The sequence below is a fragment of the Tachyglossus aculeatus genome, chromosome X1 (genome assembly GCF_015852505.1).
Source record: "Tachyglossus aculeatus isolate mTacAcu1 chromosome X1, mTacAcu1.pri, whole genome shotgun sequence".
Lineage (NCBI taxonomy): Eukaryota > Metazoa > Chordata > Mammalia > Monotremata > Tachyglossidae > Tachyglossus > Tachyglossus aculeatus.
This window is the reverse complement of record NC_052101.1, coordinates 9,079,007-9,098,739: the sequence shown is the minus strand read 5'-3', so window position 1 is coordinate 9,098,739 and position 19,733 is coordinate 9,079,007. Positions and strand designations below refer to the sequence as shown.

The 19,733-nt window shown below is 40.9% G+C and overlaps 1 protein-coding gene across 1 annotated transcript in view; it reads right to left on the bottom strand.

The window, feature by feature from the left end:
• The window catches only part of DLGAP2 (DLG associated protein 2), a 547,078-nt gene that overhangs the window by 18,031 nt on the left and 509,314 nt on the right, over nucleotides 1-19,733 (bottom strand). The window contains exons 9-10 of the mRNA XM_038740564.1: nucleotides 12,274-12,359; nucleotides 9,793-10,208 (exon numbers count right to left, since the gene is read on the bottom strand). Of these exons, the coding sequence (XP_038596492.1) occupies nucleotides 9,793-10,208; nucleotides 12,274-12,359 (502 nt within the window). The remainder of the gene's footprint in view (nucleotides 1-9,792; nucleotides 10,209-12,273; nucleotides 12,360-19,733) is intronic.

The window sequence follows — 19,733 nt, the reverse complement described above, 5'->3', positions numbered from 1 at the left end:
CTGACTGTCTGTCCTTGTTCATGCTGTTGCCCCATTCAGGATTCCCTCTTCCTTCCCTCTCCCAGCCCATGAGATCACAGTTGCTATACCCACTAAATCCCGCCTTTCCTACCAAGCCTTCCCCACTGGTCATTCCCAATGGTCTGAATTGTATAATCCCACCAGCCAATATTTGTTGTCGTTGTTGTCTTATGCTGTCGAGTCATGTCCGACCCATAGTGATGCCATGGACACATCTCTCCCCAAAAGCCCCACTTCCATCTGCAATTGTTCTGGTAGTGGATCCACAGAGTTTTCTTGGTAAAAATGCAGAAGTGGTTTTCCATCGCTTCCTTCCGTGCAGTAAACGATTCTCTGCTCTTGACTCTCTCCCTTAGAACTGGGAGCTACTACAGTGTTTACTACAGTGCTAAGTGCTTAGTACAGTGTTCTGCACACAGTAAGTGCTCAATAAATACAATTGATTGATTGATAGCACTGCTGCCCAGCACAGACGAATGGACAGGCCTCTGCTTGACTCTCCCTCCCATAGCCATTATTACTCTATTTATTTATTTATTACTCTATTTATTTATTTTACTTGTACATATCTATTCTATTTATTTTATTTTGTTAGTATGTTTGGTTTTGTTCTCTGTCTCCCCCTTTTAGACTGTGAGCCCACTGTTGGGTAGGGACTGTCTCTATATGTTGCCAATTTGTACTTCCCAAGCACTTACTACAGTGCTCTGCACATAGTAAGCGCTCAATAAATACGATTGATTGATTGATTGATTGATAGCCGAGACTGGTACAGTACTGGAAACCCTCCAGTTGCGACCCTGAGAGGTCAACCAATATTTAGCACTTCTAAATTCTATTTACACCAGTCATCCTGCTTAAGTATACATATTAGATGATCCCTTCTATTATTTATTTTGATTACTCTAGTTGTAAATGTTTTTATGACTGTCTCCCTCAGAGCGTTAAGTTGACTGTGGGCAAGGATTGTATTGCTTTTCTGAATCAATAGCATTTATTCAGTCATTCAATCATATTTATTGAGCACTTACTGTGTGCAGAGCACTGTACTAAGCGCTTGGGAAGCACAAGTTGGCAACATATAGAGACGGTCCCTACCCAAAAGTGGGCTCACAGTCTAGAAGGGAGAGACAGACCTTAGTGCGTGCAGAGCAACTGTACTAAGTGCTTTGGAGAGTACAGTATAATGTTTCCTGCCCTTGTGCTGTGTTTCCCAAAGCCTTGAGCCCAGTAAGATTACAGAGTCTCACTGATACACTACTTATAACCATCATTTACAAATTCAGTTACACATACACGCATTCATCAAAATACGAAAGCATAATCATCATCTTACTTGTACATATCTATTCTATTCTATTTATTTTATTTATTTTATTTTGTTAGTATGTTTGGTTTTGTTCTCTGTCTCCCCCTTTTAGACTGTGAGCCAACTGTTGGGTAGGGACTGTCTCTATATGTTGCCAACTTGTACTTCCCAAGCGCTTAGTACAGTGCTCTGCACACAGTAAGCGCTCAATAAATATGATTGATGATGATGATCATCATCATCATCATAGAAGCAGCGTGGCACAGTGGATAGAGCATGGGCCTGGGAATCAGAAGGTCATGGGTTCTAATCTCAGTTCTGCCCCTTTTCCGCTGTGTGGCCTTGGGCAAGTCACTTCACTACTCTGTGCCTCAGTTACCTCATCTATAAAATGGGGAGTGAGACTGTGAGTCCCTCGTGGGACGGGGAATGTATCCAACCCGATTTGTTTGCATCCACTCCAGCACTTAGTTCAGGGCCTGGCAAATAGTAAGCGCTTAACCAATATCATTATTATTATCGTCACCATGATTGTTTTTTGTGTATCTTCTGTGTGCAGAGCACAATACTAGGCACTAGGGAAATAAAGTAGACGTAAGAGAGCTTACAATCTAATGGGGGCAGGTATGAAGTGTAAATGTACAAGAGGCTACGGCATGATGCAAATCATCATCATCATCATCAATTGCATTTATTGAGCACTTACTATGGCAGAGCACTGTACTAAGCGCTTGGGAAGTACAAATTGGCAACATATAGAGACAGTCCCTACCCAACAGTGGGCTCACAGTCTAAATCATATTACTGTAAATAGATGATGAAGTAATATATGTAGACATAAATAAATCAATAGACATATGATGCCTAAATACTTTGGGTGGCTGATGGGATGGAGCGTGGCTCAGTGGAAAGAGCACGGGCTTTGGAGTCAGAGGTCATGGGTTCGAATCCTGATCTGCCACATGTCTGCTGTGTGACCTTGGGCAAGTCACTTCACTTCTCTGAGCCTCAGGGACCTCATCTGTAAAATGGGGATTAAGACTGTGAGCCCCACGTGGGACAACCTGATCACCATGTATCCCCCCCAGCGCTTAGAACAGTGCTCTGCACATAGTAAGCACTTAAAAATGCCATCATTATTATTATTATTATTATGACCTGACTAGGAAGACAGGGAATAAAATTGGGGAATTTTCCTTGGAGGAGGAAATTCTTGGTAGAAGCAGCATGGTGGTGGTGGTAGCTAATACAAGGACCTGGGAGATATGGGGATCCGTCCTGACTCTTCCACTTGCTGGCTGTGTGATCTGGACAAGGTACTTAACTTCTCTGTGACTTAGTTTCCTCATCTGTAAAATGGGGACTAAATATCTGTTCTCTCTCTTACTGGAATTGTTGTGTCTGATCTTCTTACATTTTATCAACCCCAGTGTTTAGTGTAGTGCTTGGCACATAGCACACCTCCCCAAACCCCTTCAAAGCCTTATTGAAAGCTCACCTCCTCCAGGAGGCCTTCCCAACTGGATCCCCCATTTCCTCTGCTCTTCCTCCCCTCCCCATCACCACGACTCCCTCCCTCTGTTCTAACCTCTCCCTGCCCCACAGCACTTGTGGATATTTATTATCTATTTATTTTATTAATGATGTCTATATAGCTATAATTATGTTTATTTAATGTTGATGCTATTGATGCCTGTCTACTTGTTTTGTTTTGTTATCTTTCTCTCCCCTTCTAGGCTGTGAGCCCACTACTGGGTAGGGATTGTCTCTATTTGTTGCATAATTGTACTTTCCAAGCACTTAGTACAGTGCTCTGCACACAGTAAATGCTCAATAAATACGATTGAATGAATGAGTAAACATTTAACAATTACCGTAATTATTACCATTGTTTGCAAATAGAGGTTATAATATAGTATTTGTAGAACCATGTTATTTGTTCAGAAATTAAATTTGGTACTTCTCAGGTCAAATAAAAGTAGTGGGAACAAAGAGAAAAACGTGACTTTTCCTATTGCTTAAAGCTTTTAAGTCAGAGGAACTAGTTAGGGAATTCTTCAAGTTAGTTGTTCAGTCAATTGTATTTACTGAGAGCTTACTGTGTGCACAGCACTATACAAAGCGCTTGGGGGAGTTCACTATAACAAAATAACAGATGCATTCCCTGCCCACAGCGAGCTTATAATAAACATTCATTTGGGTATATATGAATAAACAGTCATCTAGAACCCTTCTGATGACTTTTTTTTTTTAGGGGTATATTTTAAGTGCCTATCCTGTGCTGCTGTAGTAAGCACTGGATACAAGATAATCAGGTTGGACACAGTTCCTGTCCCATATGGGGCTTACCGTCTTAATCCCCATTTTAGAGATGAGGTAACTGAGGCACAGAGAAGTTTAGTGACTTACTCAAGGTCCCACAGCAGACAAGTGAAAGAGCCACCATTAGAACCCAGGTCTGCTGACAATCAGGCCCCGTGCTCTTTCCTCTCGGCCCTGCTGTTTCTCCTAAGAATTTCCTCCTCCAAGATAACTATCCCATTTCCCCTAACTTCCTTCTTCGCCTTTACTTTGACCATCTTCCAGTGTATTGCTCCCTACTGATCACATTTTTCTAAGTTTTCTTTCTTAGTGCTTATTTAATAGCTAAATATTCAGGCTTTTGTTGAGCCTGATTTACAGAAGCTACATATTCATTACGGGCTTACTGTTCTCTCTCGCTTTGTTACCTACAATGAGAAGGATTTAATTAAGACAAATGGTCATTAGTTTCCGCTGAACAGGTTTCTGGAAACTCTGAAATCTCTGGAAGCTCCTAAATCAACAACGCTGCATCTGGAAATAGAGTGGACAGCAGGAGTTCCATATTTTCCTAAATGATATGTTTTCATTTTTAAACCAGTACAGTTCTTTGTGCCTGACAGCAACCTGATGGGGTGAGCTAGCATAAACTTCTTACAAAATGAAATTTGGTGCTTTAGCATTTTGTCCAAATTTAGATATTATTACTGATAGTAATATTGATAATAATCACTAAGCATTATATACCAAGCATTGTGTGAAACATTGTGTTCGATTAAGGATAATGAAATTAGGTATAGTTTAGCCTAATGGGAAGGGATTATAGGAATTTAATCCTCATTCTACAGCTGAGGAAACTGAGGCACAGAGAAGTTAAGTGACTTGGCCAAAGTCGCATAGTGGGCAACTGGCAGACCTGGGATCAGAACCCAGATCATTTATTTATTTATATTAATTTCTGTCTCCCCTTTAGACTCTAAGCTCATTGTGGGCAGAGAAAGTGTCTGTTTATTGTTATATTGTACTCTCCCAAGTGCTCAGTACCGTGTTCTGCACACAGTAAGCGTTCAATAAATATGATTAAAAAAAAAAAGGTCTCGACTTCCATTCCTGTGCTCTATCCACTAGGCCAGGCTATCAAAATGGATCTTCCCATTGCTACTGGTGAAGTGTATATATTATGTAAGTGTTTAGTATAGTGCTCTGCACACAGTAAGCACCCAATAAATGTCATTGATTGATATTTCTGAAACCAAACCAACAGTAGGAATTAATTTCTGCTTTACCTTTTACATAAAACACAAAAGTCAAAATGGATCTAACTGAAGTTAGCTGACAAAAGAAAAAAAAAGCTATATAATTCGATTTCCATGTCCCTAAACCTCTACTTAGCTTGGTTGTGTAGCCATGGCCTCTTAGATTCATCCTTTACTCAATGAAAGAGCCATTTAATTCTAAGAAAATAAAAATATCTGTAAATGCCTGGGGCGTAAGAAACAATATCCCTAACCCAGAGGCTGAGCATCAGTTTGGATGGAGGGTCGTCATTTTTTTTTAAGCAGTATTTGTTAAGCGCTTACTATGTTCCCTGCACTGTGCTAAGCACTGGGCTAGATATGAGTTAATCAGGTTGGACACAGTCTAGGTTCTCCTAGTTCTTAATTCCCATTTTATAGATGAGGTAAATGAGGCGCAGGGAAGTTAAGTGACCTGTCCAAGGTCATACAGCAGAGAAGTGGCAGAGCCGGGATTAGAACTCAGGCCCTTCTGACTTCCATGCCCATGTTCTAACCACTAGGCAAACCTGCCTCTCTCATCACTGCCCGGTTTCTCCAAGTGACTTTTAGGTGCCATTGTTGGAGACAGAATACTGCAATGGATAGACCATTATTCTGACCTAATATTGCACAGTTTATGTTCTTACAGTCTTATCTCTCTCGCTTCCCTGGCAACACAAAGATGGCTCTTCACACGAAAAACTGCAAGGAAGAATATGCCATGCTATAAAGACTTCTGTTCTAGGCAAAATTTTCTGTGGACACTTGGTCAAATTATTTTATATATCGCTGCTCGGGCATAGTGGAGCTTTTATGAAAAATAAATGATGAATGAATTGTGAAATCTTTACAGATACTTTGAAAAATTAAAAAAGGCTTAACAATAATGAATCGGAATGATGGTCAACCTCATTAATTCAGATCTACTCAACTAAAATGAGCATAAATGTAATAATCAAAAATCTGTATGTTACCTTTTTGCCTTTCTCAGGCATGGAGGAAATGCTTGTGGACACCATCAATGGAAGCCAGTTCAAACCCTACCATGGCACTGGCATTTCCTAAATTGCCAGTGCAGTATCTATTACCAGCTCAGAAAGATGAATGGCATTTGATGATCAAGAGAAAGAGGAGGATGTAAAGTGAGAACAACTGACTTTTGGGCAACTAATGATTCCTGGGCAGTTTGTTTTTCCTTTTCTCCCAAACTGAAGGAGTGAAGAAGGTAAAATGACATTACAGAAGAGAAGCTCCCTTCAAAGAAAATCAATAAAGCAATCAAACAGCTTTCTGAGCTCTCTTAGCTCTCAAAGCTATTCGGCTCCGTACCCGCTAATGCAAAAGTGGAATCGCCCTGTATGTAATTTCTTTTTAGCCCTTCCATTTTGAATATTGAAGACATTCCATATTACTGTGCTGTCATGCCAAGAAGCAATGCAAAAATAAATCTGTTCAGGACAGAATATTACTTGCTCAATTAATCCCCTCCTTGACCACCAGTTTTGGCCTGGGAAAGAGTGGTTTAGAGTTAACCATTAACACAGCCAGCTGTTTGGCTTTTTATAGTCTTTTATTCTCCCTCATTCACTTCCTCCTCCAGTCCAGTATCATGAAGTGCCCTTTTTGCCCTGGGCCATATTTTTAACACAAGACAGTTAGTTTAGCACCTGACAATTGGTGTCCCCACTTCTAGACTGTAAGCCCGTTGTTGGGTAGGGACCGTCTCTATATGTTGACAACTTGTACTTCTCAAGCGCTTAGTACAGTGCTCCGCACACCATAAGCACTCTCAATAAATACGATTGAATGAATGAATGAATGAATTAGACTAAAAACTCCTTACGGACAAGGATCACGTCTACCAAGTTCATTGCAATGTATGTTCTCAAATGCTTACTATGTGTTCTGCAAACGGTAAGTGCTCAGTAAATACTAATGATTCAATTACTTTGTGTGTGTGTGTGTGTGTGTGTGTGTGTGTGTGTAATAATGATTTGACTTTGGGCAAGTAACTTTACTTCTCTGTGCCTCAGTTACCTCATCTGTAAAATGGGGATTAAGACTGTGAGCCCCCCATGGGACAACCTGATCACCTTGCAACCTACCCAACGCTTAGAACAGTGCTTTGCACATAGTAAACGCTTAATAAATGCCATCATCATTGCTATTATTAGTTACCCAGGAAGTCAATCAATCAATCATTCATATTTATGGAGTGCTTACTTGTGTAACAGAGTGCTTGGGAGAGTAGAATATAAGAGAGTTGGTAGACAAATTCCCTACTCACAACAAGCTCACATTCTGGGGGATGGGGAGACAGAAATGAATATAAATAAATAAATAACAAATATGTACATAAGTGGTTGTGGGCCTGAGGGAGGGGTGAATAAAAGGCGGTACAGAAGGGAATGAATGCTACTCAATCTGTCAATGGTATTTATTGAGTGCTGTACTGTACGCAGAGCACTGTACTAACTGTTTGGGAGAATACAATGTAACAGAATTAGCGGAAAGGTTCCCCGTCCATAACAAAATGTTGGCCCACATTTGCCAGCATTGGTGATGGTCCATTTCTCCTACCCTGAACCCACTCAGGATGAATCAAGGAGGAATAAGGGAATTAGATGGGAAAATGGCCAAGGGCATGAAAAATTGAGATACAGCTTGAGTTTTTGATGTCATCAATGTTACTTTTATGCAACTTGTTTTATTCTTTTTGTATAGAGATGCAAGAGGAACTCAGTGTGGGCATTGTACCACGTGGAACTATGCTAGTCCTGGTTCTGACTTTGTGAAATGTTAACCCAGATCATTCTTTCCTGCCTTCTACGCCTCTGGGGTGGCTACTCTTCTTATCCTAAGTTCAGCCCTAATCTTCTCTCCCAATTTTTCCATTGCTACAACAATTCTACACCACAGAAATGAGAAAAAAATGTGTATGAGTTACAGGCAGAGCTTAAACTAGTTATCTATAGAATTTTCTATATCCAACCAAAATGCAGGCAGTGCTCTGAATCACTACATTCAGTACTGCTGTAACACACATTTGAACCAGAATCCAGCTGCAGACTCGGGGAATTTACTGCGCTTGTCTGGATACAACGTGACACAGTATCAGAAGAAACGGTTGTATTTGTGCAGGCCGGTGTCAGTCACAGTGAGCAGTTTGATGCAAATCTTCCTTAATGCGATGTTCTGCAAAAATACAACCCCTGCATTATAAGAAAACGGGCTGTACTGTTCCACTCAATGTCTCAGCGGTCCAAAGAATGTACCTCAGGGCACTTTAATTCCGGGTCCTAGATTCTTGTTCTATTTTCATGACAGTATACAGTGTTTAAGTTGAACCTTGCATTTTTGCCTGTCAGAAAGAATGGTGGGATAAAAGTTGCAGTGGGTTATTTTCTGGTTTAATGGGATGGTACTGATCCTTCCATTTGGAAACTACGTGATTTGGGAAGTTCTGAAAGCTTTTGAAGTGCTGAATAAATGGTAATACTAATTATAAACAGAAAGTGTTATTAGGGAGTGTAATATGACATTGTTTGAATAATTCTGAATTACAACAGATTGTTTTTAGACCCAACAGTTGTCAAATCCAACTAACAAATGCAATACTGTACTTAGAGAAAAATGAAGGTTCCTCTCATTTCCCTTACACAACTTCGCCTCTATATCACCTAATAATAATAATAATAATAATAATGATGGTACTTGTTAAGCACTTACTATGTGCAATGCACTGTTCTAAGTGCTGGGGGGATACAAGGTGATCAGGTTGTCCCACGTGGGGCTCACAGTCTTAATCCCCATTTTACAGATGAGGTAACAGAGGCACAGAGAAGTTAAGTGGCTTGCTCAAGATCACACAGCTGGCAAGTGGCGGAGCGGGATTCGAACCCATGACCTCTGACTCTCAAGCCCAGGCTCTTTCCACTGAGCATTTTAAAAATCACCCTAACCCTATGACATTTATGATACAGACTGTATACTCTACTATTTCTCCTATCTGTAATTCATTTTAATGCCTGTCTCCCCCTGTAGACTGTAAGCTCCTTATGGGCAGGGATCATGTCTAACAATTCCATCATAGTGTACTTTTCCAACTGCTTAATACAGTGCTCCATAAACAATAAATTCTCCACGATACCATTGATTGATTGAGTATGGGTCCCAAGATAAATCATTAAAAATTAAGCCATTTTCTTGAAGAGGCATTTTGGAATAACCTTGAAAAAACAAAGAAAAGAGTTAATATGACTTGGTCCTAAGTGATGCTTTAGCTAATTTGAACTTCAGATATTGAAGAAATATAGGAGTATTTAGATTTCACACCTCAGAAACCAGTTTACATAGGGTCTCTAGGCTACAGATTAGAGAGAGCATCCCAAATGCCTATACATTTTCTTCGTCAAAAGAATAGATGGAGAAATTTTACCTCACTCCTAGAGTAAACATTTTAGCATAAAAAACATGCCAAACAATCTTGATAAGAAGCCAAAATGCCAATCTCTGAATACACAAGGTCAAATTGATTTTTTGGAGGAGTCAAAGAAACAATAACAAGCCACACTAGTGGCATGATGACTTTCATTTAATTTTTAGCTTTTGATTTTTCTTGGGAGGTAGGGCAATAAACCAGGGACACCTCGTAATGGGCATCCAACGCCTCCATTATTTTTCTGGTTTCCTTACCTAGTGACAACCTGTGACCAAAGGGTCTACAAAAAATATCTACTGCCTTGAATTCAACTGAATCAACTTTGTATTTTTGCAAGCAGCCCCTGTAGGAATCGTATCTTTTCGGTTGTCGTTCTTTCTTTTCAGGGATGTTTTATCCTCCCCCCGCCCATCCCACCCTCACCATGATTTGTGTAGTCTTACTTTCTTCAGAGAGATCATTTTCTTCTGCTTCTCTTTCCATCTCTTTACACCATCCCTCCATCCTCTTTGTCTCCGTGTGCAGCAATTTCATAAACCAGGTCCCGTCGCGTCGACATGGAGACATCCTGCCGGTTTCCACCGTGTCGATGGCTGGCTCCAACCAAGGATCAGGCGGGGGGAGGTTGGACGTGTCTACCGGGGCCCGATAATCTTCTCTGTAACTGAAAAGTCCCTGTGTCCGTACAGTTCTCACTGCCCCGTACTGGGTGGGCGTGCTGGGTTCCGAATGGCGCTGGAATGATGAACCGAACTGAAGGCCTTTGTCTTCCATCGTTATGTGTCCCGGAAAACCTTCCAGTTCCAGATCAGCCTGAACGGCTGCAGTCACACTGTTGGAACGCTTAAATCGTCCATGCCTGGGAGAAAGAGACAGAGATGGGCAGCTATTTGGACCAAACATCAGTATTGTTATTCTGCTTTCATTGGTAGCCTCAAAAATGTATGTGGCTCTCTCAACGTTTAAGTAACAAGTCCAAATAGTTAATAATCTAGGGGTGAAATGCATTTTTTTTCTCTGTTCACTTACTACTACCCAACTAAAAAAGGTTGCTACTTCATTCCTGACAAGCATATAATCAAGACCCATCTCACAGAACACTTCACTTGAAATAGTACCGTTGAGGGTGGAAGACCTCAAGAAACAAGAATGGAGTATCGCTATTGATTGAAGAAAAGAAAATTGAGGGTGGAAGACCTCAAGGAACAAGAATGGAGTATCGCTGTTGATTAAAGAAAAGAAAATTGAGGGTGGAAGACCTCAAGAAACAAGAATGGAGTCTCGCTACTGATTAAAGAAAAGAAAATATCAGAAGTAATTTAAATCACCGTCGGAAGAAAAATTGAGCTATTGTTTCATTTCAAAAGACTACCTTTCTAGTCCCCATTTCAAATGGAAACATCTCAAGCATTCTATTTTGAAAACAATAGGGATGGGAAATCTTAAAAATGGTGTTTCCAATCAAAAATTGGGATTTTACCCATTCCCAATCATGGGGTTTCCTCTGTTTCACTCCCCAAGCGTCCCTCCTAGTACTAACTGATTTATGCTCTTTATCACGGACTATTAACAGCTACTTGACATGAGCCTGATTTTATATGGAAGTTGTTTTCTGGGGGAAAAAAAAGAAAAAAATCTATTTCTTTTCAGTCGAAAATGGGCCCCTCCATAAAGGTAGAGGGGTAATTGGTACTTGTGTGTGTTTATGTATGTGTTTCCCGGAGACTGGGCTCAGACAAATTGAATCCACAGATGGTTAATAGCTGCGGGTGCAGTTGCTTACTTGTGGGACCAATTTGCTGTTTGTTTCCTGTGCCAGAGGGAAGTAGCTAATGGATGCAAAATTAGCCACTTGCAGGGACAGAGGGCCAGATTTACCAGGTGCAGAACCCTGCCGTTTCAATAAAATGGCCATGCTCGAATATTGATCAGTAGGGATACCGATTGGAGCCTGCATTTTGGTTATGTTCCATGATGTCCCATCTTCAGAAATATTATCGCTCACGTTCAGACTATTGTATCCTCACTAATTATCGGTCGATGCTTTTTCCGACTTAATTTCCATTTCACGTGCACATTAAAATCGAGCTGGTTAGTACTTCCGCCTCACAATAATAATAATGATAGCATTTATTAAGCGCTTACTATGTGCAAAGCACTGTTCTAAGTGCTGGGGAGGTTACAAGGTGATCAGGTTGTCCCACGGGGGGCTCACAGTGTTCATCCCCATTTTACAGATGAGGTAACTGAGGCACAGAGAAGTTAAGTGACTTGCCCAAAGTCACACAGCTGGCAATTGGCGGAGCCGGAATTTGAACCCATGACCTCTGACTCCAAAGCCCGTGCTGTTTCCACTGAGCCACGCTGCTACTCAAGATAATGATCTTATATTCTCCCAATAACATTTACTATTGCACTTGCTTCAGTCTCACAGAGAATCTAATTTGTACATCATGATGGTGTCCCATGGCAGAAGTTGCTAAGGAGTGGAGAAGGTGAACTGAGCAGGATATTCACATGACCATTTTTGCCTTTGTGAGCTACTGCTTGGATTTCACATAGGCAAGGAAACTTCCACTACTCTTATTTGATTCCTTACAATCTTTGCTCTACGGCGCTATTTATTTGATTTTCAGGGTAGTTGACTTCAGAGTAGTTACACCTACGACTCTGCAATGTGCATTTCGGACAGGTAGCAAATGATCCCCTTGACTATGAAAGGAAAATAAAAAATAAAAACGTCAGGTCAAGTACAAATGCCATTTCATTTAAAATATATACATTGACGAGTATAACTATCTGGCCCCATTTTCCCATGTGGTATTAAATAATGATGGACAGAGTGACCCCCAGACTTGTGTTCAAAGTGTTAAACAGCCTTTCCTTCTGGAATGCTGGATGTATATTTTTTTTACTTGTGTTACCGTTTTTCATCTTCTACTTGCACACCAACCGAATGGTATTCCCGTAAGCCTCTGCTCTCAGTATCAGAATCAGTCGCTGTTTCCACCTAATTCAATACAAAAAGAAGAACTGTAGAATGGAATATGTAAAAAGAGACCATTTTCTGTTCATTTGCTATGATTAATTACATATTCTTTTAATTAATTTGGAGGAGCACTTGACCCAGTAAAATCAGAAAAAAGAAAAAAAAAACCCATTCATTTGAGGATAATTGTTTTGCTACAATGTTTTACAAAATTTTACGTAACCACTTCAGATGCACACAGTAATTCTATCGTTTCAAATTATGCAGATGCAGTAACTCTGTTCAGTGCTGCTAGTTCACTAAGCCTTTCATTTCTCTGCCTTTTTGTTCAAATAAGGAACTGGAGGCCGATCGTTTTCTTTACAAGTGCAAAGCACTTTCAGTCTTTCCTAAGATCAAGAGAGTAACTTAGGAATGCAACTCATGTAAATACTTGGAAATAAGAAATGAATATGTTGCAACTTTAAGGACTCCATTGATCCATAGAGAGGTTTTTATTCTCCCTTGACCACATGGATCCCTCTCCTCCCATTTTCCCCCAACAAGTGATGGCCCCATCTCCTTCCTACCATTCTTACCCAAATTCCTTGAGGGAATTGTCTACACCCATTGGCTCCACTTTCTCTCCTCCAATTTTCTCCTTTAACTGCTCCAATCTGGATTCTGTTCCCTGTAAACTCATCGTGGGCAGGGGCTGTGTCTGTTTATTATTATATTCTACTCTCCTAAGCTCTCAGCACACAGTAAGCACTCAGTAAATACGATCGAATGAAGTGAATATGGAAACTGTTCTCTCTACGTTCGCCAACGACAATCTTCGTGCCTAATCCAATGGGCTCTACTATATCAAAATCCTCATCGACCTCTCAGTTGCCTTTGACTCTGTCGACCACTGCCTTCTCCTGGAAAAATGATCTAACCTTGGTTTTATTTAGATCACCCTTTCCTTTCCTATATCTCTGGCCATTTCTTCTGTCTCTCTTGCAGGATCTTCCTCTAACTCCCACCTTCTACTGTGGGAGTCCCTCAAGACTCAGTTCTAGGGTCACTGTTCCAGCTTTTAGAATGGTGTTTTTCACATAGTAAGCAATTAACAAATACCATTATTATAATTATTATCATTATTATTATGATTCTCCTTCTATATTTACTCCCTTGGAGAACTCATTTGCTTCCAGGGCTTCAACTACCATTTCTACTCTGAATACTCCCCTATCTACCATCTCCAGCCCTGACCCTCTCTCTTTCTCTACAGTCTCATATTCACCTCTCCTCCTCCCCATCCCCCCGGCCCTACCACCTTCCCCTCCCAACAGCACCTGTATATATGTTTGTACAGATTTATTACTCTATTTATTTTACATGGACATATTTACTATTCTATTTATTTTGTTAATGATGTACATCTAGCTTTATTTCTATTTATTCTGATGACTTGACACCTGTCCACATGTTTTGTTTTGTTGTCTGTCTCCCCCTTCTAGACTGTGAACCTGTTGTTGGATAGGGACCGTCTCTGTACGTTGCCGACTTTTACTTCCCAAATGCTTAGTACAGTGCTCTGCACACAGTAAGTGCTCAATAAATATGATTGAATGAATGAATGAATGAATATTCCTCCTGCCTTCAGGACATGTCTACAGGAATGTCCTGCTGATGCCTCAAACTTAACGGGTAAAACAGAACTATTCACCTTCCCACTTAAATTTTGTTCTTCCCCAGCTCACAAGCCCAGAGCTTGACTCATCTCTGTCATTCAACCCACATGTTCAATTTTTGGGTTGAATGAGAAAAGTCCTTGGCTCAATTCTATGTGTTTTACCTTCACATCATAGATAAAATCTACCCTTTCCTTTCCATCAAACTACTACCCTGCTCCACATTTCCCACCTGGGTCATGTTCCTCTCCTCCACTTCTCTCCTTGACCCTCTCCAATCTGACTTCTGTCCCCTTCACTCCACAGAAACTACCCTCTGAAAGTTTACAAATGATCTTCTTGCCAAATCTGATGGCCTCTACCCCATCCTAATCCTCCTTGACCTCTCTGTTGCCTTCGACACTATCAATCACCCCCTTCTCCTGGAAACATTATCTAAGCTCAGCTTCACTGATACTCTCCTCTCCTGGTTCTCCTCCTATCCCTCTAGCTTCTCATTCTCTTTTGTATGCTCCTTCTCTGACAACCCCCCACAACTGTGCATTTACAATACTGTTATATTGTGTTCCCCCAAGCACATAGTGCAGTGCTATATACACAGTAAGGGGCTCCATAAATATGACTGATTGATTGATGGGTCAGTGTATATCAGCTTTGACAGCAGTCCAGTCCTCAGCAATGCACAAATTGCAACCACAATCAGTCATTCTTTGGAGGATTCTTGAAGCCTACACTTGCCTGAACAGACGTACAAAAGCACTTTCATGATGTTCAGTAATGTGCACTTATCCCGTGAAGAGTTTTTACTGGAGTTGATTTTTTCCCCAAAATTCTCAGCATGAAAATTCTATAGAATCAAAGGGGACTCAAGAGATAAAAATAACCCTGCTATATCCAGCAGAATTCACTTCCCAAAGTGCTTACCCACCATAGAATAAGGATTGCTGTCTCTAATCAGATGACATCATATCTGTGTTGGACATAATAACAGCCATAAATGACCTTCTTAAGTGGAGGACTAGGGTGCAAAACACCAGTTTGACAAATACAGATCAGTCTTTCATTGTCCCCTTCAAAGACTTATTGAAAGAACATCTCCTCCAAGAGGCTTTCCCTGACTAAGCCCTCCTTTCCGCTTCTCCCACTCCCTTCTGCGTCACCCATTTATTCATCACCCATTTTAATCCCACAGCACTTATGGATGTAAGTGTAATTTATAAATTTATATTCATGTCTACCTCCCCCTCTAGACTGTAAGCTCATTGTGGGCAGGGGATGTATCTGTTATACTGTTATATTGTATTCTTGCAAGTGCTTAGTACAGTGCTCTGCACACAGTAAATGCTCAATAGATTGTCATCATCAATCGTATTTATTGAGCGCTTACTGTGTGCAGAGCACTGTACTAAGCTCTTGGGAAGTACAAATTGGCAACATATAGAGATAGTCCCTGCCCAACAGTAGGCTCACAGTCTAAAAGGGGAGTCTAAAAGGGGGGGGAGTCTAAAAGGGGAGTCTAAATAGATATGACTGACTGAGAAATTAATAATAATGATTATGGTATTTGTTAAGCACTTACTATGTGCCAAGCACCATTCTAAGCCCTGAGAGAGATACAATTTAATCAGGTCATTCCACGTGGGGCTAACACTGTTAATCCCCATTTTCAGATGCAGTAACTGAGGCATAGAGAAGTTAAGCGGCTTGCCCAAGGTCACAAGGCAGAGAGATGGCGGAGCCGGGATGAGAAATCATGTCCGCTGACTTCCAAGCCCGGGCTCTTCCCACGGAGCCACGCTGCTTCTAATTTGACTGACCGAGTAGATCAGATTGCTTTTAACAGGCTAGGCCGCTTCTCGTGGGTAGAGATTTGGGTGCATAGGCTATGCGGAAGGGAGGGAGAAGAGGGTGGGCAGATGAGAGATTAGAAGAGTGCCTGAAGGAGAGGAAATTTTCATACGGCTTTGAAGATGTTGAGAGTAATGGTCTGCTGGCATGACCAATGGCTCTGGGGTAAAGATGGGAAAGCTCTGAGAAGCAGCATTGCTTAATAATAATAATAATGGCATTCATTAAGCGCTTACTATGTGCAAAGCACTGTTCTAAGCGCTGGGAAGGCTACAAGGTGATCAGGTTGTCCCACATGGGGCTCACAGTCTTAATCCCCATTTTGCAGATGAGGGAGCTGAGGCACAGAGAAGTTAAGTAACTTGCCCAAAGTCACACAGCTGACAACTGGCAGAGCCAAGGATTTGAACCCATGACCTCTGACTCCAAAGCCCGGGCTCTTTCCACTGCGCCACGCTGCTGGAAAGAGCACTGGCCTAGAATAATAATGATGGCATTTATTAAGCACTTACTATGTGCAAAGCACTGTTCTAAGCGCTGAAGTCAAAAAGACCTGGGTTCTAATCCCAGCTGTCCCTCTTGTCTGCTCTATTCCTTTGGGCAAGTCGTTTAACTGCTCTAGGCCTCATTTACCTCATCTGTAAAATGGGGATCAAGATCGTGAGCCCCATGTGGGGCAGGGACTGTGTCCAACCCAATTTGCTTATATCCACTCCAGCATTTAGTACAGTGCCTGGCAAATAGTAAGAGCTTAAAAAATACAACAATTATTAATATTATTACTAGGCTCGATCAGAAGATAATGAGGAAACCTGACCCAACCGACAAAGACATTCTCTTGAGATCAAATACCAGTAACCGCATGTGTAAGAAATCCCATGAAAATTGTCTCTAGATCTGGGCTTCAAGTGTCATACATTCAATCATGTTTATTGAGCGCTTACTGTGTGCAGAGCACATTCATCACCATTCCAGCCTCAAACTACTTCTGTATGCAAAGAACATTGGCATCCCCCCAGTGCAAACCTAATAAGCAGTAATTATTGCCTACAGGTAACAGGGGATTTGTTTATCTGAATAGGCCCAAATTAGAAATACCTGCCCCACAAATTCCAGTTTACATTCCAATATTACTTTCAAAAACCTTGCAATAGTAAGGCAGTATATTGGATTTGATATAAAGCCTTTTTATCTCCCTCGGGGAACTATTATCAATCCAAGAATTAAACGTAATCTGCAAATTCTTCTTAGATGAAATGGCTGTACCTGCAAACAGTGCAGTACACGAAAGTCAGAATTTTAAACACAAGGATGACAGAAGGACCAGTATAAAATAACTTTTGGATTAATAAAATGGAATCAAAAGAGTTGAGGATAATAGAGATTTTCAGTTTGACAAGGAGATTGGATGCTTGCTTGTTCTCTGAGGAAAAAAATCGATCCTCACAGAATTGTTGAAGATGGGAGTTAACAATCTTGACAATAATTGTGGAATCTGTTAAGAGCTTACTCTGTCCTAAGCATTGTACTAAAAATGGGGTGTATACCATGAAGGATACTAAAATGTTAGATTTGTCCAATGCCACTTCATAAATCAATAACAGAGCTGAAATGATAAATCGTGGTTTAGGAGTCCTAATCCTGAAAGGCAATCGGTATTTCTTGATATGTCAGGTAAAAGTTATGGACTGCGATATCTATTCCACATTCAATGAGCTTTTCATGTTGATAAGAAAGGTCACATACAATTTATAGATTATAACAATTAATTTATAACAAATTTACTAAAAGATGCTTATTTCCTGTTAAGCTTTGAACTGATCCACCATATACTTTCCCTAAAAGAACATGGAAAAATAGTAATGATCATTTTTTAAAAATAGTGACAATTCATGAAAATTTTGAATCTGAAAGTTTAAATTTTAAATTTCAATAACAAAGATTCAAGTGCCTTTTTGACAAGAACTTTGTTTCCTGGTCTTCCTGACACTGGGCTCCTTTATTTTCTGAAACTCTCATCACTATCTGGCACTGTATTTAGTGATTATGACTGATTATGGCAAAGGGATAAACATGTAAAAAAAAAATAGCTCTCCTGCCCTGATATTTTTCAATGGTTGAAATGCATCTTACTGTGTTTTCACTCCAACTGAAGGGATTATGAACAATGAACATTTTTCTCATCAGAATCATCTCAGGATCAGTCTGGAACCATTGCAGGTTGGATTTTGACCAGACTTGTTGGTATTTTCCAATGACTCAGGAGGCCAACTGACATTTTTTTTTCTATCTCTTCTGGTTGTCCATTTTTCCTTTATTAAAAATGTGCTCAAACTTAAAACATGACCTAGAATCATTTTGTTGCTCTTAAAAGAGCAGCTCTTAGAGAGCGAAGCAGCGTGGCTCAGTGGAAAGAGCACGGGCTTTGGAGTCTGAGGGCAGGGGTTCAAATCTCACCTCTGCCAACTACCAGCTGTGTGACTTTGGGCAAATCACTTCACTTCTCTGGGCCTCAGTTCCCTCATCTGTAAATTGGGGATGAAGACTGTGAGCACCCCCATGGGACAACCTGATCACCTTGTAACCTCCCCAGCACTTAGAACAGTGCTTTGCACACAGTAAGTGCTTAATAAATGCTGTTATTATTATTATTATTATTAAAAGCCCAAGGCATATTTCTCAAAAATGGAAGATTTTAGAAACAAGCTGTACTTAGCACAAAGCGGTGTGAACTCTTCAAATTGGTTTAAATACTTTTGACCACAGTTTGGCTGTTTAGGGAGGTGAAAACAGAAGGGCTTGGACTTGTGTGTTTAGGGGGAAGCAGGCAATGTTTTTAAAGGAGATTAAAGGAATGGGTGGCAGTGGCTTTTGACTTTGTTGGAAGAGTCTCGAAAACTAATATAATTGCAGTCTACCTAACCCTTTTTAACACCTTCACTTCTTAAATCACTTCACTTCTCTGGGCCTCAGTGACCTCATCTGTAAAATGAGGATTAAGAGTGTGAGCCAACTAATGAACTTGTATCTACCTCAGCGCTTGGAACAGTGTGCTTGGCATACAGTAAGCAGGGAAAACAAGGACTGTAATTATCATTATTACCTAAATGGCCATTTAGGGGAAGCAGTGTGGCCTAGTGGAAAGAGCTCAGGCCTGGAAGTCCGTGGACCTGGGTTCTAATCCTGGCACTGCCATTTGCCTGCTGTGAGACCTTGGCCAAGTCACTTCACTTCTCTGCCCCTCACCTGGAAAACAGAAATTCAATACCCGTTCTATCCTCCCACTTAGAATGAGCCCCATATGAGACAAAGACTGTATCTGACCTGATAATAATAATGATGGTATTTGTTAAGCGCTTAAAATGTGCCGGCACTGTTCTAAGCGCTGGGGTAGATACAGGGTAATCAGGTTGCCCCACATAGGGCTCACAGTCTTAATCCCCATTTTCCAGATGAGGGAATGGAGGCACAGAGAAGTTAAGTGACTTGCCCAAAGTCACCCAGCAGACAAGTGGCAGAGCCAGGATTAGAACCCATGACCTCTGACTCCCAAGCCTGGGCTCTTTCCACTAAGCCACACTGCTTCTCTAATTGCTTCTCTGATTGACTTGTCCTTACCCTAGTGGCTAGTACAGTTCTTGACACACAGTAAATGCTTAACATAATAATAATACAATAATACTAATAACAATTATGGTACTTGTTAAGCACTTAGTATGTGCCAAGCACTATTCTAAGCACTAGGGTAGATACAAGTTAATCAGGTTAGGCAAATCCCTGTCCCCCATGGAGTTCACACTCTTAATCCCCATTTCACAGGTGAGGGAACTGAGGCCCAGAGAAGTTAAGTGACTTGCCCAAGGTTACACCTCAAACATGTGGCGGAGCA